Source organism: Meriones unguiculatus, chromosome 2 (assembly GCF_030254825.1).
Source record: "Meriones unguiculatus strain TT.TT164.6M chromosome 2, Bangor_MerUng_6.1, whole genome shotgun sequence".
Lineage (NCBI taxonomy): Eukaryota > Metazoa > Chordata > Mammalia > Rodentia > Muridae > Meriones > Meriones unguiculatus.
Genome location: NC_083350.1, coordinates 125,783,977 through 125,804,635, shown reverse-complemented (window position 1 = coordinate 125,804,635; position 20,659 = coordinate 125,783,977). Strand labels below are relative to the sequence as shown.

General features: G+C 46.0%; 1 protein-coding gene across 1 annotated transcript in view; it reads right to left on the bottom strand.

The window, feature by feature from the left end:
• Positions 1-1,203: 1,203 nt before the first annotated feature.
• The window catches only part of Best3 (bestrophin 3), a 40,050-nt gene continuing 20,594 nt past the window's right edge, over positions 1,204-20,659 (bottom strand). Inside the window, exons 7-9 of the mRNA XM_021643652.2 lie at positions 19,436-19,516; positions 18,001-18,152; positions 1,204-6,763 (exon numbers count right to left, since the gene is read on the bottom strand). Coding sequence (XP_021499327.1) covers positions 5,851-6,763; positions 18,001-18,152; positions 19,436-19,516 — 1,146 coding nt within the window. The 3' untranslated portion in view covers positions 1,204-5,850. The remainder of the gene's footprint in view (positions 6,764-18,000; positions 18,153-19,435; positions 19,517-20,659) is intronic.

The window sequence follows — 20,659 nt, the reverse complement described above, 5'->3', positions numbered from 1 at the left end:
GTTGTTTTTATTTTGTCTTATTATTCTTTACTTTATTTAATTATTATCCCTTAGAGGCCTGTTTGCTTTCTAATGGGAGACAGAGAGGGAGTGGATCCAGACGGGAGAAGAGGTGGGGAGGATCTAGGAGGAGTAGAGAGAGGGGAGGCCATAATCAGGATGTATTACATGAAAAAACTATTTTTAATAAAATAAAAAAAAGAACTGTTGGTCTAATTGGAAATGAAACCAGCAATTGAGGAAAGAGATGACGGCTGTAGTATTGGGGACATCTAGGTAGGCTTAAGACACTTTTCCAGCTTAAAACACTAGCTACGGTGGTGTGTGCTAATCTTAGGAGGTGCTGGCATGAAGGATGAAGCAAGCCTGGGCTACACACTAGGATACCATCTCAGAAAACCAAGAGCTTGAGGTACAGTTTCCTGATAGCATATGTGAGATCTCAGCTTTGATCACTGGCAACCCGAAACAAAACATTTGCACACAGATATTAACATGTGCTGTCATACGAATGTAAACAGTAGGGCGGTGGTGGCGCACACCTTTAGTCCTGGTACTTGGGAGGCAGAGGCAGGCAGATCTCTGAGTTGAAGGCTAGCCTGTCTACAGAGTGAGTTACAGGACTGCCAGGGCTACACAGAGGGTCCCTGTCTGCCTCTCAGCTGACTGACATTAGAGCCAAACAGGATTGGGGTGAGAGAAACACACAAACATACTTGTGAACACATATGTTTCAGAGGGCATTTTGTATTTGCTGACATCCGCAGAGGGGAGTGCTGCCTCAGGGAGGGGGTTGGAAGGTGGCCCCCCGGGCACCTAGCTGCGGCTGATGCTCAGTGTTGGTGCCTAATGCTTCATGGATGGCTGAACGGAGGCGCAGCCACTGATGTCATTCAGGACATCAGTAGCTCCTCCACGGTGAAATCCTCGCCTTTATTTTCTGAGGGAGGTAGGTAAATGGATCCTATCCTATCTACTGGGATGAGCTACTTTCTATAGAAGACATGGTTTATTTGTTTGATCCTACATAGGAGACAGAAAAGATCAGGCTGTGTCAGTTGCCTGCTAATGATCTAGCTGTTTCCTGGGACAAATTTTTAACTAATATTTGGAGTGCCATGCACGTGGCATTTAAATGTTCTTCTTCATAACAGCCACCCACAGAATTATCTGAGTCAGCCTTGAGGTTAAATCCAATGTCCTATTTGTTTTCTCAGATGCCTGAGGTGTCTGTCCTGTGTGTTGCGGGGTGTTCAGTGGCATCACTGGCCTCTTTCACTACATGCCAATAATACTTCTGTTATCATGGTCAGAAATGTTTCTTGACACTTCCCAGTGTCTCCTGGGTACAAGATCACATGTGGCTGAGAGCCGCTAGCCCAGACAGAGAACTTGGAACAGGTCAGGAAATCTGCACAAAACCAATTTGAGAAATGTCTTATTTGTTTTCAGGACACAAAGTGTAGTTTCCCTTTGTTATCTCTGTTAGGCAAATTAGAAGCTTGGAGAAGACGGTTCCATAGAGATGGAACTCTGGGGCTAAGCCCACTTGTGGTACAAGGCAGATTTGGCCCCATTTTCTAAATCAATTCAGAAACAAAGAAGATCAAACAAAAAATTTAACCTCTGCTCTGAGTCAACTGAGTTTTTGTAGGGAATTTACTTTCATTTCACATTTGCCACAGCCAGGAACATGCTGACTGCACATTCGGGGAGGCTGAAGGAAGGCATAGGGTGCAGTGAAGGAGTCAAGTCAGATCATGGTTCTAAAGCTTTGCCAGCAGGTTGGGGACTTCTGGATTTTAGGGTTTGTAGTCAAAGAAGCCTGGTATTGTTCACTTGGTTCTTTCAACTCAGTGGCCCCATCAGCGAGAAAACTGTCCTAAAAATTGGGTTCACAGAACTAAGGGAAAAAATGTGGAAAGGCTTGAGGTATCCCCTGAGACAGTCCAGTCAGACAAAAAGACTTATCTCCATCGGCTGCACAGACATCAGTGTTTGCTGGTGACCACGTGTGTAGATGGTTGTGGTGAGGGACGGGTAGATGAAATTAGATTCTGACTTGCTCTTGCTTTGGCTTTTGTTTTTGTTTTTACACTAGTATTACTGCTAATTAGCTGATATAGGACCAGCTTTGAGGAGAGCAGCTTTCCTAAGATGACCCCACCGGCTTTGAACGCAGTGTCCTCTAGATTTAGAGAGGAATGAACACATGCAAATTAATTTTTTATCTGATCCCACATTTTGATGGGGGAGATTAATACATATGAGTTAGATGAGAAATTCATGGCTGTGGTGATGTGCCGTGGGATGCAGAGTATGTGTGTGTGTGTGTGTGTGTGTGTGAAGGAATGGTGAGAAATGCCAGAAAGAAGGAAGATGATAGAAGCTGGGAAGCATCAGAAAGAGGAAAAAAAGTTCGAAGAGAGTGACAAAACAGTTAAGTTGGAGGCTTAATTCAGTGAATGTTACAAGAAAATCTTCTTAAATGAAAGAGATTAGAATCTCAGAGAAAAGGGGACCCTGAAGAACAGGTTACCACAGTGAGAAGAGAAGTTTGCAATGAATTCTTGGAAAACCAATCACTGTCATACTTATTGGTCACACAGGACAATCTGAGGTCCCAGCCTTTCCCTTCCATGGCTAACAATGGCTGTGAAACCTTCTAGAGAGCCCCCATTTGGTAGATGAGGATCTGATGGTTGGAAAAGACACACATTTGTTCAATTTCCTGCCTCCCTTTTTCTTTTTCAAAGTTTTTCTGTTGTTTGCTTGTTTTGGTTTGGATTTTATAGAAGATCTTGCTATGTAGCCCAGGCTATCCTTGAACACATCGTATAGACCTGGTTGACTTTGAACTTCTAATTCACCCACCTCAGCCTTTTGAGTGATGGCATTATAGGCATGTGCCACCATACCAGGCTTCGTTCGAGTTTTTGAAGTTTTTCGGAGGTTATTAATACATAGATGTTTTTTCCTTATACTGATGGTAAATTTTGTATTTCCCCCATTCCATTTCATCTATGTTTTCTACCTCTTGGCTGGACAAGGGCGAAAGTGACTACCCAGAGTAATGGAAGCAATGGATTGGGTAGATGGGACAATGAAGAAGCCATAAACCAGGAAGTTTTAAATGCGTGGACAGGAGAGGAAAAGTTGATGGGCTCTTAACCATATTGAAACTGAACCCAGGAATCAGGGCAGAGCTCTCTCTAGGAGCAGGGAAAAAACACGCAAAGGGCTTGGCCTCACTGCATACCCTGACATGCACATTATGACACGCACATTATGCACATGGCGAGACACGAGGCTAAGCCTTTTCTTGCATTGGTCAAACCCTCAAGATTAAGACACAGGGACATACGGCTATTTGTCTCTAAGGTGGAATTTCCTAGAGCTAAGGGGGAAGTTATCTAGGCAGGTAAAAAAAAAAAGAAAAAGGAAAAAAAAAAAAAAAACCAGGCAGAATAGAATAATTTTTTTTTTTTTCTTTTTGCAGCCCTGGCTGTTGCGGGATAAAGGCTCATTTTAGGATGGAAGGGTTTCTGCATCTGGGCTCCTAGAGCAAGTCATAATTCAGTTTTCAGTGTGAGGAGAAAATGGGACACCATCTCAAAATCTGAAGAAATATCGAGGAACTTAAATAAGTCTTAGGAATAAAGGGGTATAAGAGATGCATGAGAATAGAGATAAATGAACATCTTCCCATCTCTCCATAAAACTATCCTTCTATCTCTGCACAGCTGATAACTTTGGATTTAGAAATGAAAATTGATTATAACTCAAGGGCAGCTAAGCAGAAACTTATTTGTATTTGAACAATAGATAGAGCTAAAGAGAAGAGGATAGGGAGGAGGCTTATACTGCAGTACTCGGGAAAAGTGTAAGAAGACCATGGTGACCGGAGAAGGTTGGGGCTCTGGCCTTTTAGAAGTGTAATGGGGCTTGAGCCCATAGTCTGTCTATATGTGGTACTTTGGGGAACTAGTCCTTTCTCAGGAGCTGATGGTGTGGACTAATATAGAGAACCATCAATGTACAGCATTTCTTGTAATAGCATATCATTTCAGTCCTCTAAGAAAAGTCAGTTAAGGCAGGGGTCATTGCTCTTGCCCCTTGATAGGCATTTGAGATTTGAGGTCTCCTGTGTATGTGGTCATGGGCCATCAGGATGAAGAAGTGGGGGAAGGAATAAGAGGCTCCTGCCAGCTTTCTTTTAGAGTGACACGTGGAGGGGACCCTGGCTAAGTTTAAAGACAGAAGCTCTGCTCTCCTATGTGACTGAAGATTGTCTTGAGCAGGGAGGATCATGAGAGGTCTCCAAGGATGGAGGGATTTGGCCAAAACCTACTATTAGCCACTTTGGAGCATCCTCTAGAATTTGGGGCAAATGGATAGCAGAGTCGGGGCCTTATAGACAGCATGGCACAATGAGGAAATGTGGACTCTTGAGCCATCAGGAAAATCAGTTCCCCGATGCCTCTGTTTTCTTCATCTTTAAAGTGGAGCTAGCTAATGGTATGTTGGTCTCGTAGGACTCTTTTCAAGCATTGTGAGCTCGTCTGTGGACTTCAGATGAGACCGCAAGGATCACTGAGGCGCCAAACCAGCGGTCATTATTAGGGTTTCTTGCCTCTGAAGCCATGGGTCAGGTTTCATTGTGTGACAGGTGGGAAGGCTAGCACTCAGAAGGCAAAGCTTTTCGATTGCAAAACCTAACCTACGGGCTTCAGAGAGGAGGTTGGCAACAATCTGTTTTCATCATGCAGTCATGGACCCTGCCATCCACACAGCTCTAATATCCTTCTTCACATAAAAACAACTCAGTAGACGCAAGAACTGGTCCCATGCTGTGAAACAATTGGAATAGCTTTGCTTAAGACTGTGCGTGAGCTCAGCATTTCCAAGCCAGGCTGTCCTTTGGCGATGTAGTGCTTGGCTATGCAGTTTTCATAGCATCTTAGCTTCATTTTTTTCCTTTGGCGTTCAAGATGAAAGAGCAGAAGCAGCAGGTTTCAGATAGCGGTGGAGGCCATCAACCTGCATACACCTCTTACTGCAAGGCTGGGGCCACAGGAGGGCGGGTGTGTTAGGTTCCCCTACCAGGCTTCGCCAGGGTCTCCAGGTTTGGATACCTGACAAGAGGTAAGCAACAGAGTTGGAAAGAGAAGATATTATAACCTGGAAAGAGGGACAGAGTAGCGTCACTGGAGGAGCTAAACTAGGGGGACAGGGAAGAGGAAAAAGGTAAGAGAGGAAAGAGGAAGAGAAAAAAAGTCCAGACACATATGAGACAGCTACTGAAGAAAAATGGAACTTTCTGATGTGGAGGGAGACTAAGAGTTATGGAAAGATGGAAACAATAACAATAATCGTCTATAACCGTAATGGTTACAGGAAGCGGGAGCAAGATGGTCAGGGAGCTTCAGGGGAACAACTCTAAGCCGAGAAGGGCCTCTGGGCATGGCATCTCTTGTCTCTGTAGCCGGAGGGAAAGAGAGAGGTGTGGGAGGGAACAGGAAAGAACAGGACCCTTTGTGTCTGGGCCTTTGTTTCTGTGGGCCTGGACTATGATCTGTATGGCCATTTCCAAAGCTAATCATGTGTGGGTGAATACGCCATATGCATTTGTATGATGGTGATTTGCTTCAGTCTATGTAACTTCCATGAAGGCCCCTTTGTGCTAGACAATGTGGATGTGTGATTTTTTTGTTTTGTTTTGTTTTGTAGGACCTTAATGTAATGCCCTTCAGAGTTCTATGTAGCTTGCAAATACAAGCTAGCCAGCTCCCCAGCTCCTGAGGGTGTTCCCAGACTGGTGGACAGCTTTGTTTAAAGCAGGAAGCTGGGCTAGAACCAGGTTCTGGGGCGCTGGGTCATTCCTTTAGGGGATTCTTCAGTGTGCTCGTTGTTAAACTCCAGGATGTCAGTTTCCTTATCCAAGCCTTCCATTAAGTACAGGATGTCGGGAGAGACCCCAGAGCCAGCCCCGGAATGGATTGCACCGGTCTCTGAGGCTGTTTCTGTGTCAAGTGAAAAAGCAGCCCCGGAATTCAAAGGATCTGGACCTAAGTTTCCCAGGGAGGTGTGCCTGGACTCTGTAAACTCTGGAAGGCTCCACCGCTTGAGGAATCTGTCGTCATCTGGATCGTCCTCGAACTTGAACAAGTCTCTTTCAGTGCCGGTTGAAACAGTCTGGGGATTGAGGTCTGCGAGCGGCGCCGCCTTTCCCGCCAGGTCTGTGTGCTGCTCGGTCGTGCTTGGCTGCACCCCAGTGAACTCGAGGCTCAGGATGGAGGCGGTGGAGTCATGATGATGGCCGTCTGCTGAGGACTCCGGTGCTTCGGCTGCTGTGATCAGGACCTCGGGGACCTGGGGCATTTTGGTAGGAGAGGCCCTCACACTGGACTGAGGGCTCAGGCTCTGCAGAGTGCTGGCACGACTGGTCTCCCGGATGGTGGACAGTTCTCCCATGCTGGAGTGCAGCTTAGGGCTGCCCTCTCGGGAGGGGGATTGCTTCCGGGTGGGTGAGCCTCGGCTGGGGCTTCTTGAAGGCACGTCCAGCAGATCCCGAGCCGGGCTGTGTGGGAAGAACATGGAGCTGTCGCTGGCCTGCCTGCCGAAACTCCTCCTCCTCCTGGGGCTGCCGGGGTGTTCGTGGGTGCTCAGGAAGCGCTTGACTCTCCTCATCACTGAATGTCGGTGGCCGTGCTTCTCATAGTTCCACAGCCAGGCCTCTTCGGGGAAGTCAGACCCGGACAGCCTGAAGGAAGCACATGACAAAAGACAGAGTAACTGCGGGATTAACTTGGGGGGCAGTCTCAAGGTTAAGAGGTGAGTTACAGCAACTGCTATGCACACACTCAAAATGATAACTGAGGAATGCAAAAGGCAAGGTGTGAGCACGTTCCATTAAGAACGAAGTGATGACATCACCATCTATCTATCTAGCCGCCTCTAGAAAATTCCGCTGAATAGAAGTTCCCCCTTATCTTTTCGAGCTACATTCAAGATCTCCAGTGGGTTCCCAGATTGCACCAGGCCGTAGATGGCAATGCCTTTCCTACCTTAGCTAAACGTGTTCCACACGAGTGGCTATCACATATTTAGAGACAGGCTTGCCTCAAGCTTGCTATATGACCAAGGATGATTTGACCTTCTGACCCTCCTCTCTCCATTGCCCAAATTTTGAGGTTACAGGCATGTGTGACCATACTTGGCTATGAGGCTACAACTTTTAAATTAAAAAAGTATTATTACTATATGTGCATGCATATGAGTGCCAGCACACAAGTGCCATGGCAGGCTTTTGGAATGAGCTCTGAAGAGGACAGCTTTCAGGAGCCAATTCTTTCCCTCCACTGTGGGTGCCAGGGATCCAACTCAGGTCATCACACTTGTGTGGCAGGGTTTGTTTGTTTTTTTTTTTTTTAAACTACATGAACCTTTAACCAGATGAGCCATTTGTCTGTACAACCATAACTTTTACAGCATCAAAAACGACAGCAAAACTATCATGGGTTATTTTTCCATTCTTAACAATATCACCGGTAGATTTCATTCTTGTCCATATTAGTAGACCTGGCATATTTCCTCATTAATCAAGAGCTTCTACTTTTCACTTGAAGGACACATTTTTACAACCTCTGTTAGGCAGAGCCAAAAATGCCAGTGTCACTACTCTTGTGGGTTGCCATTAAGCAGAAAAAGAAATGAAAGTCATGGCACAAGCACCATGACACAGTGACTGTTGATCTGACGGCTGAGCTGGCTAGGACGTCAGAGGCAGGTAGGACAAGCACTAAAGATACACTGGACAAAGGGCCGATTCACTCCCCAGCTGAGACGAGGTATGATGGCACCAATGTCACCACACTGTTCAGAATGGCATGCCATTCTAAATCTGTGCTTTGCTCTGCAACCTTCTGTTGGATATTTTTGGGTTATGGTTGATTCTCTTAACTGAAACCTGTGAAAGTAAAACAATAGCTCTGAGGGACCTCTGTATACTTCTAAAAGAATGGAAATGAAAGAATGGCTCCATGATGTTATGAGGAAAACAATTTTACCCACACGGGCTCCCTTCAAGGGAGTCTCGGTGACCTCAGGGGTTTCCAGACCACACTTTGAAATTACTGCTCTAGCAACTTGAAATGTAAGTATACACTGTGCAAAACGTGTCTTCTTCTTCTTCTTCTTCTTCTTCTTCTTCTTCTTCTTCTTCTTCTTCTTCTTCTTCTTCCTTCTTCTTCTTCTTCTTCTTCTTCTTCTTCTTCTTCTTCTTCTTCTTCTTCTTCAATTGAAAAAGACAGATTTACCTAGGGCTCATCATTCCCCTCACTCCATAAAAAAATAATGGGTCACAGCTAAATTCAAGAGACTGTAAGGACTGGGGAGGTGGCTCATTACATAAAGGTACTTGCTGCATAAGGCTGCAAGTTGATCTTGACCCCAAGAACCCAAGTAAAGGTTAGAGGGAAGAAAAGGCCCTACAAGATTGTCTTCTGACCTTTATACCTGTGCCTCTGTATGTGTGCCTCCCCGACAGTTTACTGTAAAAGGGGGAGAGGGAATGTGAACAACAGCTAATGCTCACATAACTGCGATAATAACAGGGTCCGTTCCTATTGCTATTGTCACCACCACTGTACAGTTAGGAGAATTATCATGCCTGAGTAGCTAGTGAGGCCAAAAATGGAAGTCCGATTCCAATGCTTCTGTCGCTTTTCCCTGTGGTATAAAGCCTGCCACCCAGGTACCCAAGGACACGCTAGAGCCCGGGAAAGAATAATGAGTGAAATGCAGTCCTCAGAAGTACCAGAGATATGTCTGGTGAAAGCGTCACATTTCTGCTCCTCAGTGAGGGCTGAGGAGGAGTCAGGATGCCGTGGAAAGGCTATGTGGAGTTGAGGTGGTCTCTCTCTGTGGCTGGATTTGACATGGCTAAAAATTTCCCATGGAAATGCTAACATTCAAGAAGCAGGGGAGCAAGCCTACTCTTTTTACTCTCCTTCAAGGTTTAAATGATAAGAGCATATGAGGTAATGAAGCCCATTGGCGAAGCCCATCTCCAGTGAGCTCTATTCCTGCCTCAGAGTCCAGGGTTGTCCAGCACCTCTGTCAACTTCAGCCTTAATGGGGCTCGAAGAACAACTTAAACGCTTGTCCTGAAGTGCCAGTTGCTCATGCTGGCTTGGGGAGGAACAGCAACTGTGCTGTCCCAGTCCAGGGCTGGTAATTACATCCACAGTAACAAGATGCCTTATGCCAGGCGTGCCTTCTGTGACATAAAGGAAAATTCTGGTTAGAATGCAGGTGAAACCTGAAAGAGCAAAGAGAACTGCCAAAGAAAATGTGTTCCCGTGTTGATGAATAAAAGATGGACGAAATGATCGCCTAGCTAAGTGTCCTGGGACGGTGCTCGATTACGTCCTCGTGCTGTTATTCTGAAGTCCCAGCAGTGTCCTTGGCTACCAGATAGCCTCCGGGCCGTGCCCTCCCTCCGGAGCCAGGGCAGATCCTGTTACATCGCCCGCCTGGGAGCTGCAGACTCATGCTTCCGTGACCCCAGTGACCCTGCCTGTTGGGTTTCATTAGGTCAGCCCACAGGACCTAATTAGTCACACTTTACCGCAATCTATTTAGCTAGGGAGGATGCAGAGGAGTGGCAAGCACAGTTGCTCACGAAGACTGACACACTGGAGGTGCTCTGAGAACAGGAGGTCAGGCTGGCACATTCTCTTTATAGGACAGGCATATGCTCCCTGCTTGGCACACTGACTATTCATTTTGGATTGTTTCCTTTAACTACATCTAACATACATCTGATATGAGGGACATCATCTCCTGAGGGCGGGGGGGGGGGAGAATCAGTATGCATATTATTTCAAAACTTTGGGACTTAAAAGGAAAAAAAATTAAATAAAGAAAACAAAACAAAATGGGCCAGCAAGATGGCTCAGTGGATGAAGGTATTTGCCACCTATCCTCATGACCCAAGTTTGACCTCTGGAACCCAGGTGGTAGAAGGAGAGACGAGGTATTGGTAAGTTATCTTCTGACCTCCACATATACAAAAGGCCCATGTATGCAACACACACACACACACAAATAAGTGTAAAAAAGGAAAAAAGCTCCAGCTGTACACTAGTGTAGTGGAGAGCTGTGCTCACCCAGAGCAATCACGATAAGCCTTTAAGTGAGACTGGAGAAAACCAGCCAGGCAAGTGAGCAGACTGGGGATAGATCAGCTAACGGATCCACACTGGGGAGACCCACCACAGACGCCCTACCGTGCTTTCCTGCCTCCTAAGCCGGGCGTGGACACATGAGATTTACCTGCTAGATTTATAACTTTACCAAGCCTCTCCCGTGGACAATGTATTATGTCATTATTACAATTTATTATGTCATTATTTTTACTATTACTTACAAGTTTAAAAGAGGGAGAAGGCCTGTGTATAAATATTTACATCTGAAATTGAGTTTTTGTGCCCACAATTTTTTTTTTTTAAACAAAGAATTAGAATTGCATAGCTGAAGAAGTGAGAAAAGCAGTGACCTAGACAAACAGGCTAGCAGGACTTAGCATGCTTTTTTGAGTTGGTATGAAATGGATGGTGTTGGTCCAGGCTGGGTGGACAGTCTTGGGGTGAGGTGTGACGGTTTTGGCTCTGTCTTCCAGGCTGAAATTGTCTGTTTTCGTTGTTGCCTGCCCCGGAAAGGCCACGTGAAAAGCAGCGTTAATGAACGTGTAGGGTAGGAAACATGTCTTGGAAGTGTCCCACACCTCCAGCCTGAAACTGGACAAAGCCTTTAGAAGGACACGTGGGGTTTCATGGATCTCATGACGAAGGAATGAGAGGTGGCTTCAAGGTCTTTGTGCCAGGACAGAGCGGAACTCCCCAGTATTACGGAATGGATGACCTTTCTTCCAAGTGCTGGCACCAAAGACTCTGTTGCTGACGCCCAACGCCTGTCCTTTCCTCTCTCTAAAAAAACCCCCTATCCTTTCCTCTCTCTAAAAGTTGGGGTTTTGATATTCTTGTGTTTCAGATATGTAGAAACGTAGTTTAAGAACAGGACGGCCTGAAGATCAGAGCATAAGCAATAAGATCGGACAACGTCCAGTATACTTCAGGCTGCTCTTGATCTCACTATGCAGAGAGACTTCAAGCTTATCCTCTTGCTTCCACTGCCCAAGTGGGATTTTACCACATACCTGGTTGGTGAGGTGTTGGGGGTTGAACATAGCTGTACCCTTATTTAATTTTTAAGGTGTATTTTTGGTACATGCCAGAGGCCCGGCCGTAATGGCACTTAAACAATCAGAGAAGGAGCATTACCGGACGGGACAAGAACACTCTCATTATGTTACTCTGCATCAGGAACCGCCAGCTGAAACAGCTGGTATGTGCTTCAGGACTCATTTAGACTGAGATAGTCGAGCAATTAGAAAGAGGAGGACATTCACAGAGAGTGCCACGCAGCCACCAGACTCCAGACAGGGTGAGGGAGAATTGTTTCAAATAGGACAAATGACTCACTCTGGGAACTGAGGGGCAGGCTGCTGCCTCCCAAGCTGTGCGGCGTCAGGAGACTCCTACTCCTCTGTGACCTGACGTCACACATGGTAAACAGTGATCTGACATCACACATGGTAAACAGTAGCTATGACATTTTACCTGCCTTCCACGTTGCTTGGGGGTTGAAAAGGGTGGCCGCATGCCTTTGGGAGAACAGACTCTCAGAAGCAGTTCCCGGGTGCTGTAGGGGGTGACACTCAGCAGAAAGTCCTTTTGCGGCTTTGAAAGGGTTCTTTAAGAACTGTCACCACGGTTGGGAGTGTCCCCAGACAGCTGAAAACCTTAGATAGGATGACTTAGCAGCTAGTTAACAGTAGGACAAGGGCACTGGCGGTGTGTGGAGAGGATGTACAAGGGCTGGCAGAAGCTGGGAAATTCAGGGCTGGAAGCCAGGGCTAGCTACATGGCAGGAGCTATGGAGAGAGCACTGCCCTGCCCCAGCCTTTCAGTATTATTTTTGTGCCATTTGCTAAAAATCGCTAACTCTGTAAGTCACCCATACACCAATGCAGGACATGGGGCAAGGAGTGAGGTGGTTCTATACAGTTTGCTCTTGAAAGTGAGAAGGGTAGGAGGAATGAAAGCATGCGGCACGGCAGAGCGCTGTATCCGCTGAAACTAGTTTCATAGCCAGTGTTGAAAAAGAATAACAAACCCCAGCATTTAAAAACATCGGACACCTCCAAAACCATCAGACACAGAGTGAAGGGGACTATAAAGCAGCCTGCTCAGGGCACAGAGCAATCTCCATGCCCACGTTACTATAACAGGGAAGAGGTGAGAGCCTGCCTTCAAAGACCACAGCACAGCGCCCACTTTTGGAGTGGCATTTTGACAACTTAAACTCAAATAATAAAAAGTCGTCTTGACATAACTGACGTGAGGAACTTAGCAGGGTGACACATAATCTGGTGAGCTCGGTTCTCCATGGCAGCTATACTGTTTCCAAACTGTAGTGCTCTCAGAGTCGGGTGGCCACCCTGGCAAGGGCTGGTGATTTGCCTGAGAACATGTCAGGCCAGAGGAGTGTGCTGAAAAGCAGTTAGACGTGGGCAACAGAGCTACCAAGCCCATTAGAGGAGAACACTTACTTTTAACCTTGCCCGTGATGGAGTGGTGGTCAAAGCTGTGACTACGGATTTACAACTGGACAAGTAACCCTCGTGCTGAACTGGGAGGCAAGGGGCCAGGGAAAAGTCAGTGAGCAGGATGGTGTGTCCATCGAGCCTTCCCTCCGTTCCCTCCAAGCGGGCCCTCTTGGGAGGCACTCAGGCTGGAAGCTGTACTAGAGCCCTGACCTTCTCACCACCTCTTCGTGGCCTGGTTGAGAGTTCAGGTCAAGAATCATGACAGATCTGGCCCACCACCCTTTTTCTGAAGCGCATCTAACCTCACAATACCGCCCTGGCTGTTCTGTCACAGTCCTCACTGCTTGGCAGGGACTCTACAGCCCGGCCCTCCCACTGTATTCCATTGCATTCTGCAGATGTTCTCTCTGAAAAGATTATTAAGCCATACACACCCCTGATACCACTACAGGGTGACGACTGAGCGCCCAAGGTGACCCGATGTGGGCAGATGGAAGAACCCCCATGCTCTAATATGATGAATGGAATGAGCATTCCTCTCCTTGGGCAGCTTGACTCTCCTTCCTTTCTGGTACATTAAGGGTAAGAAAATCAATGTGCCAGAGTACATTTTTGTAGAAGTTAGTGGTTTAGAACTTGAGCTATTTTCAGTGGTTTATAACATAAGCATGCAACTGTGTATACCAGACTATTTTCTTATAAAGCAAAAAATAAACTATTTGAACATATTGGCTAAAAAATGATTGCTGAAAATAATAGCCTAGAAATAAGTTTAATGAAAAAAATAGATGTAATGAACTTGAGTAAGATCTTTACTTGCTACAATATGCATTTTCTTGTATTTGAACTAGTATTATCTATTGCACCATTTTGAATACTTTGTATATATTGAATGCATGCTTGTATAATTACAAAAGGGGGGTTGTGGTATGGTAAACATGCTTACAAGTTGTGGCATAAAGACAGAAAAGTGAGAGTCATCATTTTCGACACAGAGGTTTAGTGTCCCAGTGCCAAATGAGTCTTAAATTCTTTCATTTCTAACTAGAAGGAACTCTTAGCAGACCGGGCTAATTCTCCTCTCTACTCAGTGGATCCTTTTGCCACATGGAAGATGATTACTGCAAATGTAAGGAGTGACGTATTTGTTAACCTCAGAAAAAAAAAATCCAAAGCCATAATAGTCTTAAATGGGTGCAGCGGTGCCACCCTCACACATGTTTTAGGTCAGCTGCACAGGCAGCAACGCTGACACACTGTGAACCATTTCCTCAGCAGCCACAGCCGCTCTTCTCCAGGTTGGAGTCCTCTGTCACAGTGGACAGCTTGTTGGTGTTCTTCTAAAGCTTTTGAGAGATTACTGCTCCCTTTCTGTTGTGCATTTTGAGTTTTATGACAGGATTAAAGGGAGTAATGGGGCTTCAGGTCTTTAACTCCCCTATACTGTATTCCTCATCATCTCTAACCTTTGTGCAATAAGGAACATCAAGTAAATAAAAATGGGATTCTGGAGTGACCCATAATGCTATCACATGCAGATAAAAGCAGCAGATAACCTTGAATTGTTTTTTTTAAATACACATACACACATGCACACGCACATACTTAACAACACTGCTTGTATTTAAGCACTTACAGTAGTGGCATATCTTGTTTTATAAGTGTTATTTTCTAATTAATTAATTAATCAATCAATTAATAATTGATCAATTTTTTGAGACTGGGCCTTCTCATTTGGTGGCCCAGGCTGGCCTTAACTTCTCAAGTGCTGGGATCACAGCCCTGGGCTTGGAAGTGTTACTGTCCCACCATGACCAATTTTCATCTTAGGTCTTGGGTGTGTTTTCATGTGCACTTTGTGGACAGGTCTCCTTTTGGTTGGCTTCAGATGGTTTCTTAATCTTGGTTAATAGTGTCTTCATGGTTAAACTAATAAAAAAGATGCCTTCATTACAACAGTAGCATCTCATTTCAGGACAAAAGAACAAACTGAACCCTTAGCTGAGGTGACCTCAGGCAAGAAAACGGAAGATGACTTTTCCATTGTTCAGTTAGCTCACAAGGTGGCTTGTCAGACGGAGGCTGATGGCTACACACTAACTGTCACTAATTATTAAATCTTAAGGCCAGTGTGCTCATGACGCCGTTTCTAATTTGGATGCCCCGTTCAGATTCTGTTCATGGATGTGTGTGCTTGCATGTGAGTGCTCATTCACACTTGCCACAGCATGTGTGTGGAGGTCAGAGGATGATCTTGAGTGTTGGTCCTGCCACTTGATGTGAGACAGTCTCTCTACTTCATGAGAGACTACAAGTGCTTTACCTGCTGATCCATCTCCCAGTCCTTCAGAGTCTGGATTCTGAAGGTTTGTTTGTTTGTTTGTTTGTTTTAGCACATTCTATCCAGGATTGGAGGACAGAACATCAGCACTGATTTGGTATTAGACTTACAAAACAGAATGTTAAAGCTGTGGTTGGACAGAGGCTGATGGGCCTCGCTGAAGCGTCCTCTGGATTAAGACAGTCTGGCACTGGGTGATGTGAGTGCTTTGCTCTCTGCCTCCCCAGACACCCAGGTACCATCCCCTCATCTCCTCTATAGCTCCCAACCCCAGACCCCTGCCTAGGCCAGCCCTCCCCCAGGACTTGTCTTTCAGGCCTTTGGATGTTATTCAACCTATCCCCACTCCACTTCTTATTTTTCTCTTTCTCATCTCCTTGTCTAGCATCTGAAAAAAAAAACAAACCTGGAAAAAATTACCCAAATAAATGAATGAACGTATTCTATACATGTGAAGGCACAAGTGAATACCTAGTTTAAATTTGAACTTCAGATTTAAGAGGGGGGTTTGTATTTCATTATATATAGCTAGCAGATGGAAGAAAACCTATGGTGTGAGTGGGTTCCTTAGTACTGACAACAATGGGAATTCTTTTTCATGCGGAGATGCGTATTGTGTGAATGTGAGTCATTTCTAACTGTGTAGAGTCGTTTCCCAGGTTGCCCTTGCATGGTGCTTTGGCTTGGTGTTCAAGGACACTTCCTTGATTTTAGAATTTCTGGCACACATAAGGCATGTCTGTGGAGGCCTGACTTCCTGTACATAGCCTGTGTTCCTGCAGGGAGCTTTTCTGGAGTGTGAGGTCTCCCTCACTCCTTCAGAAAAGCCAGAGCAGGTGAGCTGTCGCCTGACCGTTTCTTTGGTTCTAGCGGAGTTCAGCGGGACCTCTCAGAGAAGCCTCCCTCACCATGGTTTTTCCTGTGCCCTTCCCCAGCAGGCAGGTAAGGCAGGTGAGAGGCCTTCTCTCTGACAATTTTTTTTTTTTGCTACAGTTTTAAATTTTATATCTTCTGCTTTTCTCTTATTTGCTTTATTTTCTGTCTCCACAGTCAATTTATTATGAAAAAGAACTTAGATCAAATCGATCTTTCTGTACCTCAGTTTGGAACCCACAAATCAAAGGCCTGACTAACTGACAATAATAATAGCATCTGCAACCGCACTATGGTATTCTACAGCTTCAATCTCATTGAACACTCCCCATCATCTGCTGGAGCAGGCATTGTCTCAAAGATCTCTCAGTTGTCTATGTTTCTAAATTTAGTAGTAGGAGAAACATTTTAATTCTTTTTAAAGAGAATAGACATTTACTTAGGAGCTGCAAAATTGTAATCTGGGCAAATATGCAGAAAAAATAAAATTCTTGAATTCCCTTTAATAATTTGTTTTGTTTTTGTTTTTTGGACAGGGTTCCTCTGTGTAGGCTTAGCTATCCTGGAACTCACTCTGTAGACCAGGCTGGCCTCGAACTCAGAGATCTGCCTAGTTTTGCTTCCAAAGTGCTGGGATTAAAGATATGCACCACCACTGCCCAGCGCCCCTTCAATAATTTTAACCTTTATGTGGAAACAGCTAAGTGGACATTAGAAGCTGGGCATATAGATTCCCAGATTCCCAGATTCAGCAGATTCCCAGACTCTGGTAATGGTGCTGGCCTCCTTTACTCTATGTGGTAGAGCTGCAAAGACTTTGTGTTCCTCCATGGATGGAGTCGGGGAAAGGACAAAGCATACTTAAAGCAAACTCACAGAAAAATGTGTTACTGATTTTCGAAACAAAGAAGCCTGTTAGATGGCCGTGAGGCTCTGTGGCTGAGGAGGACCTAGATTTGCTGAGGACCAGCAACGGGCAGCTGCCCTTCACCAAGACTGAGCACCAGGGTGGGGGGAGGGAGGAGCATGCTGGCGTGGAGGGGTGGCAGGATGTTACTAGGGGCAAACTTCCCTAAGGTATACTTGAAGGACGCCTACATGAGTCTCTTAGTGCCTGAATCTCGATCACCGTTTACCATGACTCCTAAAACGCCACTTCTAGCCATCCTTGGCTTTGGACTGAGAAGGGCTTTGAGCCTCGGGAGCCATCTTGGGAGAAAGAGTGCCACAAACCATTTCTTATGAGGATTTGGAGACAGGAGTGAAGCTTTACAGGTACAGTAGAGGCTAGATACCTGAGTGCGGGGAGTCGGGGGCCAGGGCACTGCTGGGGCAGCAGAGGGCGTCCTAGCAACAACCAGACACAGACTTGCTTCAAAAGCACAAGACCTGTAGGAGATAAAACTGGCGATTCCAATACAGATGGGGCGGGGGGGGGGGGGAGCTATTGCTTCTAAGGTCCCACCCCTTACTGTTGGGCAGGGCGAGGGAGAATCACTCTTTTTTTAAAGAGATGTAGCCACTGATATGTTTCCCAGTGCACATACTGGCAGCATTAGACTTTGAAAAGAGGAAGAAGAGGAGGAGCAGGAAGAAGAGAAAGAAAGAAAGAAAGAAAGAAAGAAAGAAAGAAAGAAAGAAAGAAAGAAAGAAAGGAAGGAAGGAAGGAAGGAAGGAAGGAAGGAAGGAAGGAAGGAAGGAAGGAAGGAAGAAAAAGAACTAGTGATGAGGTTGGGGCGGGCAGATGTTTTGGGGGAGATATTGAGGAAGCTGGAGGGGGAAATTGAGGGTGAATAGGATGATATTTCATCATATATATGTGTGGAATTCAGCTTAGAAATGGCCTCTAGGAACAGTCACATCTGTACCAGAAATGCGTGTGTGGGTACATAACTCTGATGACCTGACTGACCCTGGGAACCCATACAGATGTAGACTGAGAGAACTGACTCTACAAAGCTACCCTCTGGCCTCCACATGCCTCCTTTGTCATGTACACACACACACACACACACACACATGCACACACACACACACACATGCACACGCATGCACCCACACACAATTTCGGGGAGTTCTCCAAAATATCAAAGGTTTTTAAAGACACACTTACCCCATTTGAACTGTTGAGCCCAGAAATGAGGGTATACAGTAATCAGCAGCTGCCAGTGTGTACGGTGGCCGAGCTGCAGAATCGTCCCAGTAAATGTCCTTCTTCATCTTGGGTAGACTCATGTGCATTTCGTCCACAGCTAAAAGAGAGACCTAGAATCGTTGTCAGACTGTTAGAACTGCTCGGATGGAAGGACTTTCCAGCAGGTGGATGGGAGCGAGGGGACAACAGGACACGGCCTGAGGGAAAATACGAAAGCCCAAAGACAGACGTGCTGCATTGAGGCTGCTGCAGGAAGGTGGTCTTCCCTGTTCAAGAACACAGGGCACCGCTGAAGTGGAGCTCTGCAGCTGTGCACCTCTGTCCCTGTGCCCCAGCGTGGGGCTTCATGCCATCTGCAAGGCTCCTTTCTCTTAGTTTCTCAGGTACAGCACTGTCTTGATGGCCCCCTGACAGCCGCTATTTAACACCAGGTAGCACAGAGAGAGGAACATTCTTGGTCCTTCTTTTGTAACCCTAAAAACACACCTCTACCTTCTTCTACTTCTCATAGGTCCCATCTTCATCTTCCTTCCTTCCTTCCTTCCTTCCTTCCTTCCTTCCTTCCTTCCTCCCTCCCTCTCTCTCTCTTTCTTTCTTTCCGTCTTTGAAACAGGGTCTCAGCATGCATTTGAACTTGTAATTCTCCTTTTTCAGCCTACCTAGTCCTGAGATTACAGGCCTATGCCACCAGGCCTGGCTACATTTGCTTATTTGGAAAAGTAGTGTATCAATAGACCTGTGTTACGGTAATGACCTCTCTGTCTTGGCTTAGACAAAGTGACAAATAAACCATTAAGCCTCTGGGAATCCGGTTTTGACAGAGAGAGAAACATTATGCTTCTTCCCTGACAGACTGGCAGAGCTTCAAACAGATGGATGGAGTGAAAGCCGGCAGACAGAGGTTCTGAAGGGAGCCCTCCCTAGAAAGAGAATTCCCTCATGCCTTCATGGGCAGCCTGCAGGAAGAGTGCTGCTTCAAGTAAGGGGAGTCATTCATGACAGCAGATGTAAGAAGGAATCCAGGGCAGCCTAGGCTCCTCCCATACATGGCTGATTCCTCGGGGCTGGTGGACTATGGTCAGGAATTCACAGCAGATTACATCTGGATACCACTTTATGACACTGGTAATCTCTCTGGATGACAAATCAAAATTGGTGAGAAAATGAAGTAAAATATTGCCCTGCACTGGACAAAGAGGACAGATGATACGAACAGAAACTCGCAGAGTCAATTGCCTTGGCTTAATTGCACTGGGAATGAGACCCAGGACCATCCAGGTTCCAAAAGGAACAAGGCAGTGCACACCAGGCTTCTTCCACGTTTGGCTAAACACCAGGGTCTGTCTACAGGTAATTTATTATTATTCACAGAGAACAGAAAAGTTCCTCTAACCTGCAGGTTTCTGTCAATGCACCAGTTCGTTTCAAAATCATCATCATCTTCCCCAAAAGGGTTGATCAGCTGCTCAGCAACCTGCAGTTGAGAACACAGGGTAAAAGGACAGCACGAGTGAAGACAGAGAGACATGTAGCCTAGAGGCTGCCCCTGCTTTAGTCAGTCCTTCCCTGTAGCTCTGTTAATGGGTGGCCTAAGGGGTAGTGGGCATTTATCGGTGAGTGAGCCCCTTCAGAGGCACGCTCAGCAAACAGACCTGCCTGCTCATCCAGACAGTGCTGCCCTGCCCCAGGGAAGCCAGGAGCACCACAGAGCCAACGCAAACCAGTGAACACGGAAGGGCCATCAACTACACGCAAGGCACTTACCCTGGCTGAGCTTTCAAGGCACCTGTAAAGGCTCAATTGATGGCATGAGGTTAAACAGTAACGGAAAACAGATCGCAATTAAAAGCAACAGAAGACAAGGTACGTTATGAGACATAACTGCCAAGTGATTGCACCTGAGACCTGGTGTCAAGCTGGAACCAGGGGCTTGCCTAGTTTCACAGGAAAGAGTTACCCTTATCTAATAGGTCTGTTATTCTGGGAGACGGTTATCCTTTTGGCTAGTTAGCTGGTTAAGTTAGCTGGTTTCTGGTTAGATATATCACCTAGCATTTGATCGATATTAAATTTTCTCACTATACTCCTGAATGGAATGGTCTTTTAAACAAGAGCCTTAGCTGTCAAATATAACCTTTTTGAACAATGTTCTTTGGTTTCTTTTACTTATGTGTGCATGTGTGAGCATGTATGCGTGTGTGTGTGTGTGTGTGTGTGTGTGTGTGTGTGTGTGTGTGTGTGTTTAATCAGTTTCTAGGTTCTGAGACCATTCGGTAGAAACTCTACCGACTTGGGGTTGAGGAGATGACTTAGTGTGTAAGGGTGCTTAAGCTGCAACCACGGGGACCTGAGTTCAAATCCTCAGAGCACCTGTAAAAATCCAGGCATGGCTGAGCGTGCCTGTAATGGGTAGATTCTGAGTTCTCTGGCCAGCCAGCCTCGTGAAATGATAAGCTCCCTGTGAAGCGAAAAACCCTGTTTCAAGGCAATAGGGCAGAGAGAGACAGAGGAAGAGGGAGACACTCAAGCTTGTGCTCTGGCCTCCACGTGCACTAAGAAGGGTGCACACCCCTGCACATTCATATGTACGTACCACACACACTAGCACACGCACACA